Source organism: Ursus maritimus, unplaced genomic scaffold (assembly GCF_017311325.1).
Source record: "Ursus maritimus isolate PB19 unplaced genomic scaffold, ASM1731132v1 scaffold_50, whole genome shotgun sequence".
NCBI classification, from domain to species: domain Eukaryota; kingdom Metazoa; phylum Chordata; class Mammalia; order Carnivora; family Ursidae; genus Ursus; species Ursus maritimus.
Window position 1 is genome coordinate 119,828 of NW_024426664.1, and position 11,784 is coordinate 131,611.

Below are 11,784 nucleotides of genomic sequence, written 5' to 3' on the forward strand. Positions count from 1 at the left end.
TTCTCTCCCCTGCCCTTGCCTAAGTAACTTCTATTCATTCTTTAAGAACCAATTTACGCAGCATCTCCTTGCGGAAGGACACCTTCAGGTCTTCAAGGGCGCCCCTCTCTTTTCCCACTCTACATACCTATCTACACGGTCATTACTACCTCATAGTAGAATCATTTGTGTTCTGTTTTTCAAACTAGACGTGGTGCCCCTGAGATCGGGAACTTGAAAGATTAGTCTCAGCGGCCAGTTTCTCAAAATATATAGGCCATTAGGAGATGCTCAAAAATATCTGAAGAATGAGTGAATAAATGAATGAGTGGCTATGTCTGGTAGGTACGATTATCTTATTATGCAGCACAGCCTCTATGAGAGCATATGCCTCAGGCCTCTGGCTTCTCCCAGAGTCCGATCACAGACCTCAAATACAGGTGCATTCAGTGTTTCTCAAAATTGAGTAAGGTACAGATCTCCGTATAAGGAACCACTCTCATACTATTTCTAAAATGTTATGATGCTGTAACATACACAAGCTGAAGTTCAGTGTAAACGTTTTAGGCTCACAGGTCTTACACAGTTACCACAGCAAACGAAAAACACAAACAAAATACAAAATCAACCAAATTCAAATTCAAATAACGTGAAAGCGATCTTTTGCTGAAACAAAGGGTTGGCGCAGTCTCATTAGAAGAATACTAAAGATGTGAGTAGTTTGGTAACTCACTGGACTGAGACGATCTGGAGCTTCACGTACTATTGTCTGAGTTATATAATTAGTTGTTCCGAGTACATTTACTTTTCCTATCCAAAAATATCCATTTAACTTGCCTCCTTACAAAAGTAAAATAAATAAATGTAATAAAGCACCCAAAAATCAGCACTGAAAAAAAACCATATTATGTATATACTGCTACTCTTCCATCTACTGAATTGCATGTTGATACGTCCAAACAATGAATGTTAGTGACTCACCTGCTTTCAATGGGAGCATTGTGGTAACCATGGCAACATAGGTTCTTGGGAGTTTGGCCTGTGTGTAGTACCACATGCCATAGCATAACCAAAATTCCCTAAGCCATTTTCTCCATTTATTTTTTTTAATGATTTTTTATTATATTATGTTAGTCACCATACAGTACATCCCCGGTTTCCGATGTAAAGTTCGATGATTCATTAGTTGCGTATAACACCCAGTGCACCATGCAATACGTGCCCTCCTTACTACCCATCACCGGTCTCATTTTCTCCATTTAAACAACTGTGATGTCTTTATTTGTAGAATGCCATTATTCCATTTGTCTTTAGTAAAAGTGGCATAAAGAACACAAAAGTATCAAAACCAAGGAGAGTATTCGAAGTTGTTCATATAGATTAGAAATATGCTGTTATTTTTTTATTTTGTTGTCATCAAACAGAAAACTCCAAATCTAAAAATTCTCAGGTAATTCCTGTCTCCCAGGGGTTGGCAAGTTTTTTTCTGCGAAGGGTCAAATAGTAAATACGTTAGGCTTTGAAGTCATTATCTCCAAGCAACTGCCCAGCTCTGCTGTTACAGTACAAGCAGTCTTAGTCAATGCACAGATAAATGGGCATGGCTGTTTTTACAATAAAACTTCATTTACAAAGACAGGTGGTAGCCAGCTTTGACCTGTGGGCTGTAGTTTGCCAACCCCTGCTAATCCCCAGGAATTTACCCATAAACCTCCAAAGTCCCACAGATTACAGTCTGACAGACTCAGCTATGTGTTGTTCTTTTTGTCCTGTCACTGCAGTATTATCAATATTATCTTCGAGGGGGCTTAAAATAAAGGAAGGATATTAAATAAGCAAAGGATAGAAAGGAGAAAGAAGGAGATTTGATGATCTTAATGCCTAAGATATTTTGGTGCTGAGAATTCTGGAGTAAAAAGGCAGATATGGTCCCTGCCATTAGGGAGCTCACGGAGTAGTAGTGGAAATAGCTTTTAATCAAATAATCAATGAAATAAAGGAAAAACTGCAAGGTTAGAAAAGCAGGGGTCTATGATTCTAAGAGTATACGTTGAGCTTTCTTCAGTTATTCTTTGCCAGGTGTACGAGAAAGAGCAGGCATTTGGTGGTTTTTACTCTTTTGAAGGGAGAGAAAAGAATTTTAAGAAAGGGAGAAAGTGAGATAATCACCTTCAGTTGGTATGAAAGGGTCATATAGGAGGAACAAAGTGCTTTTAAGGAACTTAAATAACACCAGTATTTGTGAAGACAGAGACAGGCAGACAGAGAGTGGGAGGAAGGGAGAGACATTAGAGCATACCGTGGGATGAGGCTGGCAGGGTCGCATAGCAAGAGCCTAATTTATGCAAGTTATTGTAGGTCATTAAGAAGTTTTTTTCTTTATTTTAAGAGCAGATGGGGATTCAGGTGATTGACCTGGTCAAATGTTCACTCTGACAAGAGACTACAAAGGAGTACATTCAGGAGTCATGAGGTCAAATGTTAAACGTGCTGAGTAGGGAAGCAAGGGTTTAAGGTGGATTTTTAATTAAGATGGTGGAGTTGAACTGGGTTTGGGGTCGTGATGTCTTCTGGAAGACTCTTAGGAGAAATTTGACAGAACTGGGAGTGAGATTGGATTCAGTATTTCAAAAATAAATTATTATGAATAAGTAAAAAGCATATGAGTCCTAATACACCCTGGTGTGGGGCTGTGGCAGAAACGGCTAGTTCCCTCTACGATGCCCATTGTCTCCTGTTGCTTACTAACAGAATCCCAATTTTAACGTGGGTGGCAACATGTTAAGATAAAAAATAGCCCTGATATCTCGGCCTCGCTTGCAGATGGGAGAGAGGTGGAGACATTAAATAACACTCAGGTAAATGAAATGGAAATAGAAACCACTGGGTGTAGTTTCTGGAAAAGATTGACTCGGCCATCATGTGCCCATTTGCCCTCTGACTTTCTCTTTCTTTCTGCCTGGAGGGTGTTTAAAGCGGACAGATCTCTAGCAGTTTCTTTAAATTATAAAACCAACAGTGATGTCTTAAGGATGTTATTTAAGACAGTGAGCTAGAAAGACCCTAGATCCTTCCTACAATGAGGAAGCTAGCATACCAGCCCTGCACATGAGAGAGCTTCTTTATGTGAAAGGGAAATAAATTCCACCCTGTTAAAAGTATCATCATTTGAGTTTTCTGTAACGTGAAGCTGAACCAATCTCTAAACTCGTACAGATGGTGTTCGTTAAGAACACAAATCCATTGTTTCCAACAGAGACTGAGGGAGTAGCTGGGAGAGAGCCAATAATCCAGATCTTCCAAGGTGCTCTGGGTGATTCTGATACAGGTGATGCTGGTGGTTGAAGTCTGGCATTTGGCAACCACTGCCCTGTAGGATGTTTCCTCTACCCTCCCCCCACCTGTTTCACCAAACACGAACATAAATACAAATGCCCTAATTTTCTCCACACATTTTCAGTAGTATCAAAACTTCATTAAGAAAACCACGATTCAGGGGCGCCTGGGTGGCACAGCGGTGAAGCGTCTGCCTTTGGCTCAGGGCGTGATCCCGGCCTTATGGGATCGAGCCCCACATCAGGCTCTTCCGCTAGGAGCCTGCTTCTTCCTCTCCCGCTCCCCCTGCTTGTGTTCCCTCTCTCGCTGGCTGTCTCTATCTCTGTCGAATAAATAAATAAAATCTTAAAAAAAAAAAAAAAGAAAACTACATTCGAGCCATATGATCCAGTAATTCCATTACTGGATATTTACCCAAAGAAAAGGGAAACACTAATTTGAAACGATATGTGCACCTCTATATTCATAGCTGCATTATATACAATAGCCAGGCTATAGAAGCAGCCCGAGTGTCCGCCGATGATGGGTGGATAGAGACGATGTGAGAGATCTATAGATATAGATAGATCTAGATACAGTGGAATATTACTCAGCCACAAAAAAGAATAAAAAACCTTGCTATTTGCAACAACGTGGATGGGTCTAGAGGGTATAACGTTAAATGAAATTAACCAGTCAAAGAAAGACCAGTACAATATGATGTCATTCACATTTGGAATTTCCAAAACAAAATAAGTGAACACAGAAAAAATAGACAAAGGAAAAAACCAGGCTTAACTATGGAGAACAAACTGATGGTCATCAGAAGGGAGGTAGGTGGGGGGATGGGTGAAATAGGCCAAGGGGATTAAGAGTACACTTGTCGTGATGAGCCCTGAGAAATGTATAGAATTGTTGAATCACTGTATTACACACCTGAAACTAATATAGCACTGTATGTTTATTAACTTGAATTATACTTGAAAACTATATTCAACATTTATTTATCCTACTAGGTACAAGACATAAAGGAAAACCGTGGTGTATTTGATAATAGAAGTACCCACTTCTTTTTTTTTTTTTAAGATTTTATTTATTTATTCGACAGAAATAGAAACAGCCAGCGAGAGAGGGAACACAAGCAGGGGAGAGGAGGAAGCAGGCTCACAGCGGAGGAGCCCGATGTGGGGCTCAATCCCATGACGTCAGGATCACGCCCCGAGCCGAAGGCAGACGCCTAACCGCTGTGCCACCCAGGCGCCCCAGAAGTACCCACTTCTTAAAAACAAAATTTCAGGGCCTGGTAGTGGAGAACATGCATCTCTCACACAGATGGGGAAAAAGTATGACTTTCTCGTAAGTTCTCATTTGATTCATGGAGAGATTGAAGCTTGGAAATCATAAGACTAGTAACTGCAGAGTGAGATTTGGAGCTTTGTTTCTATGGGCACACAAGTTTCCACTCCTCAGCTCTAAAATGAAAAATGTGGCTGAACGAGTTCTAAGATCCATTTTAATTCTTTTTCCTATACAGGAATTGGAGGGAAGCAAAAATCATCTCACGCATCTCAAGGAGCCATCTGGGTCACCAGGGGCTTGCACGTATGAGACCTTCTAATACCCAGAAGTCCTTTCCCTTTCCACACATGTCCAGTGCTTAGCCTTTTCCCTGATAAAATTAGAGCTTGAAGGGTCTTTTGGGCTCATCAGTCCAAACGCTTCATTACCGGTGAGGAAATGGAAGGCCGCTTCACTGATGCTGTGCCCAAAGCCGTAGGGCCGGGGCTGGCAGAGCCGAACCTGGCATTGCAGTTTCTCGTTCTAACCTTCATACCCTTTGCCCTGGTACAAGGTGCTTCCAAAGAAGCCATGAGTTTGAGAGGGTCCATCTTTCATCTTGCCTGCTCTTTGTAGACTCTCCTTCCTGGGAAGTCATAACCACGAATGCTACCCACCGTGGGGCTTCACAGCGGCAGCTTGGGCAAGGTTTGTGTGGGGGCTGCAGCTGCCTGGCGATCACTGTGTTCCGTGGCACAGACGTAAGTTGCCGTGTCTGCGGTCTGGGAAGCCATGATGGACAAAGAACTGCTTTTGATGGAGCTGTTCAGTGTGACTCGTAGCCTTCTGCTGTGTTTCTCTCTTTCGTTTGAACGTATTAAAATCAGTTGGACAAAGCCTCGAACTGAGTCTTGTCTATACCACTGTAAGAAGCTTATAGAAGTTTTGTAACTGCAATTCATGGTGGCATTTTCGCCCTCCTGGACGGTCAGGACCTGATAATACTGTTCCTGCTGGCTGTTCACCCCTAGGCAAAGACAGAAGGCCAGACACCGGAAGTCGGTCATTGTATTTTCCCTCTTTAGTATTTACATTTCTTTCCATAACTTTCTGGTGTATTTTCAACTTAACAAGAAGAGTTTGCCCAAACTCGGTCTTGTGGGCACTGAACTTAGGTCGCCCTGTTCCCATAAATTTGGTCACCCTGTCTCTATTACCAAGAACCCCAACTCACTGGCCAGTTGAAGCCATAGTATCAGCAAAGATGCTTCCACAAGTTTCTCCATTCTTCTTCCTTGTTGGAATCGCAGAAGACTCAGCTCTGGGGCCTGAAATGCAGCCAGGATACTCAGTCGAAAGCGTTGGCTCTCTCTGTGGGGTGTATTTATCTGTTCCTTCTGCACACCAGAGTCTCATCTGGCCAGTCAGAGGCAAACCCATCCCTTTGCTTTCAGTACAAACTGATTTCAAACCTACTGAGTCTGAGGACAGACACTGCCATCTCGTGGTAGCAACATCATCTTGCCGATAGAATGTGCTCTGGAAAGGTGAAGAGTGCGATTCAGAAACAATTACAAAGCAGTGATGCCCACCTTCCTGCCATATCCTCACTGTCTTCCCTCTGTACTTGTGGCCCGATCCTAATCTCTTCTCATAAGGACACCAGTCATACTGGAGGAGAGCCAACCCTAACAATCCCATTTTAACTTAATTACCTCTTTAATAACCCTACTCCAAATACAGTCGCATTTTGAGGTATTGGGAGTTAGGAACATACGAATTTGGGTGGGGAGAAAATTCATCTCATAACAGTGAGTATCTGATATTTCTGTTTCTATGGCAGGAGGCGGTAGGGTGCAAGAAGTGAACCAGCTTTGCAGTGAGGCCAGGGAGGTCCAGTTTAGATCTACCCATTCAGTAGCTGTTTATATCATTTGTGTCTGTATTCTCTTGACTATGAAGTGTGGATGATGAGTGATAATAATATTGCTTTTTTAGAGTTTTAGAAATGATTGATGAGATAAGAAAATGCAATTTAGAGCAGAGCCTGACACTTACTAATGACTCAAAAATTATTGTTGTTACGAGAAAATGGCTTCTGATGGTGAGTAGTCAAAAGGAATGGCAAACATTCCCTGGGGTATTTTCTAAATGGTTTCAAAACCTGACTTTAAGATATTTTGTGTGTAAAATAGAGAGATGGGGAAGTGGGGAGGGAAGAAATATAAGGAAGGAAGGAAAGAAAGGAAGGAAGAAGGGGAGAGGTTGTTGGCTGGAGATTGGAGACTGCTAGGAGGTACTTCTAGAAGAAGGTTTGTGTTGGGTGACTACCACAGCAAACCTGGGTGTTTGTCACTATGAGACAAAGAAATCGTAAAGCTTTCTGAGGCAGGAACTGATGTTATTTAAGGAGTTTACATTTTAATCTGTCTGCTCTCTGCTACATATTTTTGACAAATTTGTGAGGAAATTTTTGACTAGTGGTTAGAAGATGACCCCTGGTTCTAAGAAATTAAGGGACTTCACCACCTTATAAGAATCGAGTTCCCTTACTATTTGAATCTATTTGGCTGTATACACAAAAAGTGTAATGAGAAGCAGAAAAAGGAAACAGAGGGGCCCCTGGGTGGCTCAGTTGGTTAAGCGTCTGTCTTTGGCTCAGCTCATGACCCCAGGGTCCTGGGATCAAACCCCACATTGGGCTCTCCACTCAGGGGGGAGTCTGCTTCTCCCTCTCCCGTTGCCCCCTCCTCACCCCGCTCATGATCTCGCTCTCAAATAAATAAATAATACCTTTTTAAGAAAATAAAAGGAAACAGAGACATTGCTGACCTCTGAGGAGAACTGGGAAGTGAGCTAGCTGGGCTGGAAGGGAAACTTTTCATTGTAAATGTTAATGGACTACCAGAGCAATAAATGAAAAAGTAGGATCATTAGGACTCAGACCCTTCGAGAATGAAGTTTGGGGTCACTTCACAAGGCAAACAACCCAAATCCAGCGAGGTCATGGCTTCGGGCAGGGAAACAGAAAATGCAAAGCAACAGGAGTGAGCTGTGGCCCCTCAGCCCCATGACCAAATCTGGACTCCAAGAGTGTAGCAGCTTTCCCTATCTTCTCCTTGTTCTTTATACATGTGTGTTCTGTATATGCCGTCATTTTCTTCTTTCTCCCTCCTTCTTACCATCATATATACATTTTCAAGGATTGACTTTGTGATTTAGTCTGTATATAACAGCATATTCAATGGAATTTCCTTTGAATTTTTAGAAATGATTAATAGAGCAAGAGATGTATAGTGACTGTTGGGACTATAGGTCTCATTTTGGGGAAAGGGTAAGAACTTCTCTTGTTCAAAGGACAGCTTTAGCTTGCTAGATGGTAACATAGAGTCATTTCATTGCTGTTTAGAAGTTCAAATGTGTGTGCAGAAGCGCATATGAAAGATAAGTAACCACAGGGATAAAGTGTGCCAGTTACTGATTTATTGCCTTTCTTTCTTATTGCCAAGTCCACCCTTCAGCGCCCCATTTGTGATATTGGACCCATTCCATGGGAACATCTCTCCTTCACCAGCTGGCATGATATCAAGCTATGCCAATAAGAGGAATGTGGAAGGGCACTGCAGGAGGGAGAAGCTTCTCTTCCTGGCTCTGGTACGTCTTCATATTTCTTGCTCCAGCAGTTCTTGGCCAGCCTGTGGGACACGCAGTGGCATTCACCTGCAGCAAGGCTCAGTGACAGCCACCCATCAGCTTCTTGGCAAGATTCACGAGTGCACCGAGCGAGTTCAGCAGCACTCCTTTGCTAGCTTCCTATAAACTTTGTTGGAAGCCAGGTAGGTGTTTTTCTGCTTGCCAGCCTTTTTCTCTGGCACCTCAGTGCACTTCTCCACCACTCCGCAGGCCACAGCCACACACTCCCCAGCGAGATCCGAATCCCTGGAGGGTGTGGTATTACAATATGTCCCTTACTTGGGAACTCTGGCTTAGTCCTAGGATAGGAGCTTCTCCCTACATATGCTATTTCTGTGTTCTTTAGAGTTCTTTTTATTCATTAGTAGCTAATTCTCTATTATCAGTTAATAATCATTTGTATTAAACTTTCCTTGTTCAGATTACTTTGGTGTTTTGTTTTGTTTTTTCTCCTGATTGAGTTAGTAGGCGTCCATAAAGTGCATGACAGGAAAGACATCGTGTGGAGGGACCAGCGATCACATGCCGTGAAGCAGTATAGTAGTTTTAAGGAGCCGTGCTTAGGAATATGGTGATGGACACATGTGGGGTGGGGTGGGGTGGCAGAGGAGTGGGAGAGGTGAGACCCAACCACTGGAGAGTTGCCCTGGGCCAAGAAAAAAATGGTTTTTATGCTGTGCTATATAGTTTATTTCAAAAGCTTTTTTCCAGGTACTACTGGACAGAATACATGCACTTATATCTTTAAAACTAAACAGAGTAGGTAACGAGAATTTCCTTGGACAAATTTTTGAGATGAATTGATAGCTAACTGACAACCAATGATCTCATACCTAGGAGGTAAACTCAATGTCAGGCTCCAGAGGAAAAATGCCCTTCCGTGGTCATAGAGAAAACCTAAGAAGAGGGGCACCAGGGTGGCTCAGTTGGTTAGGCATCAGACTCTTGGTTTCAGCTCAGGTTATGATCTCATGGGTCGTGTGATCAAGCCCCACGTTGGGCTCCATACTCAGCATGGAGTCTGTTTGGTATTCTCTGTCTCTCCCTTTGCTCCTCTCCCCGCTCACTTGCACTCTCTTTTCCTTTCTCTAAAATAAATAAATAAATCTTAAAAAAAAAAAAAAACTAATGAAGAAATACCTTCCGTAACTCCTAAAGGGTTTGTGCTCTGCTTCCCTTCTGAAACCAGTTACTGTGTCCCTCAGAGCACAGTAATACGTGGCTGAGTCTTCCTCTTGAGCTGATTGTTTCTTCAGATGGAAAGATGTCTCATCCTTGTTAAGGTTGGCTGTGAAACCTTTGATACTTTCTCCTGAGATGTGTTTCAGGAGTAACTGGAGGCTTTGTTTGGGGTACTGGACATACCAGAAGAGCACAGGACTCCCAGAATATGAGTAGTTGCACTTGACCTGCACAAAGTCCCCTTCAAAGACAGAGATGTGGTCCTCAGGCTGGGCCACTGTCTGAGCTCCCGTTCCTCCTGTAACACCAATTGAGCATCAGGAAGAGTCTTGCAGGCTGAGGAGAATATTCCTTTCAACTAATCTAAATCAGAAGACCACAGAAAGAGAATAAAAGGGGACTATACTCACTGAGTGTGACTATCGTCAGGAACACTGAGAGGAGGAGGGTGGCCTTCATGGCAGAGCCGCAGAGAAACAGGAAGCTCTTTTCTGCAAACAGTTCAGCCACACGCACACTGACAGAGCGGGAAGTGAGCTAACTGGTGTGTAAAGCAAAAGCTCTTCCTCAAAGAGCTGGTGGGTTTCTGGCTTTCTGCGAAGTTCAATTTGTGTAACATGTTCCTCTAGAGGCAAAGTCAGATACTGCAGATAATCTTGCTCTTCAAGGAAGCCTGGACATTCTCAGAACGAAGAGGGATTTTCCTCACAGTTAATAAGACAAAGTGTAATGCTATACTAATTGAAAAAGCACGCTACTATAAAGGTCCAGGTAGAGAGATCCATGGAATGGAATAGAAAGTTCAAACATACAAATTACTCATGGAAAATTAGTTATAACAAAAGTGGGGAAAAGAGAAGTTAAAGAAATTAAATGTGCCTTCATAAATGGAGTTACTTAGAGATCGACAAACAAATGTGGAAATCTGCCTTAGTATCTGTTACAAAATAAATTCTAAGTGAAATAATATTTAAAATTTTTAAGTAAAATAAAAGATAAGCTATTCTTTAAATAAGTTGAGGATGGTCATAGTTTGCTTGAGCATGTCAGTCAGAACGCATAACAGAAACTATTGATAGATCACATTTCACAGAAATGTTAACTTCTGTACGGGTACACTAATAAAATGTTTAAACATTACCAGATCAAGTGATTTTTCCATCCATCATCACTGATTCTGACCTTCCCTACACCAGGCAGTGGTCTTTTAGAATTTAAGTTCTACACGTTTTTTAAAAAACAGGCCAACAGAGAAACAACCATTTGGCTTAGAAAGAAAGCAATTCTAGGTAGATGATAGATTGAGAACGCCCCTGATTCCCTGTGCTTCGCCAAGGAGCCTCTGGTAATCAGCCAGTGATGCCAAGAGAGCTCAAGTGAGGAATCCTATGGGGAGTCACATATCAATCTGGGGTCAGGTATCAGGGAACTCAGGGATGAAGAGCACAAAACTACGGATCATTGAGAGAGTTTGGCCTGCAGAGATTACTGGACCTCTAAGAAAGAAACCACTCTCTTGAGAAAGCCTCTCCTCTAGCCCCCAAATAGCCAAAAAGGAAGTAACAAGTAGGCTGAGTCTGTCCTTAATGCAGAGGAGTACGAGGATATCAGAGAGCAAGAAGGTTACCTTCTAGTTTTTCAGCAGGGTACTGACATCTGCTCTATCAGTGCCCTGCCGGCTGCTACCCTGCTGACCAGGGGCACAGAAACATCTAGGCTCTTCCTTCTCACAGGATCGCCTCCACATAGACTGCCCCCAGTAATCAGACATGTCAGGAGGGGAGTAAAGAAAGGGAAAAAGAAACCTCAGAGAGAAATAAAGGCGTCATCTGGGTCAAGTACAGCCTGAAAAAATGATCAGGGTCAGTGACTCAATTGCCTTAGCCAAAAATCAGGACACGTAGTCTGAAAAGTGATTGAGAATTCACTTATAAGAAATCTGTGTCAAAGAAAGAATACATCATTGAATGCATTGTTAATTTATTCAATCCCCTTAGAGGAGTAAATATAATTAAATGAAATTAGGAGAATGCTGTAAACCTCAGACTTGTGGTCACCATGAACAAATACAATGTCTCCAACAAGACTTTGGTTTATGGAAAGAAATAGAACGTGTATATGACGGTCACCCTGACCTCCTGTCTATCTCCGTTCTTCTCTTGTCCAACAGTTTCTCTGTATACCTTGCAGGCACACCTGGCTGATTCTGTTCTGTGACTATGAAGAACAGGCCACATTTTGAAACTCAAGTAACTATGTTCTATTCTTTCTCCCCAATTTCTCTTCTCTTCACTCTCTTTTCTCCTCGCTCTCTAAATATACTCATTATTTCTCTCC

The 11,784-nt window shown here is 42.3% G+C and overlaps 2 gene segments (V, D, J or C); both read right to left on the reverse strand.

The window, feature by feature from the left end:
• Positions 1-4,523: 4,523 nt before the first annotated feature.
• Positions 4,524-6,008, reverse strand: LOC103680420. The segment is given in 2 exon segments: positions 4,524-5,599; positions 5,807-6,008. Coding segments are annotated over 2 exon segments (393 nt in total).
• Positions 6,009-8,135: 2,127 nt separating this feature from the next.
• On the reverse strand, positions 8,136-10,033 carry LOC103680421. The segment is given in 3 exon segments: positions 8,136-8,511; positions 9,406-9,745; positions 9,858-10,033. Coding segments are annotated over 3 exon segments (540 nt in total).
• Positions 10,034-11,784: the final 1,751 nt, after the last annotated feature.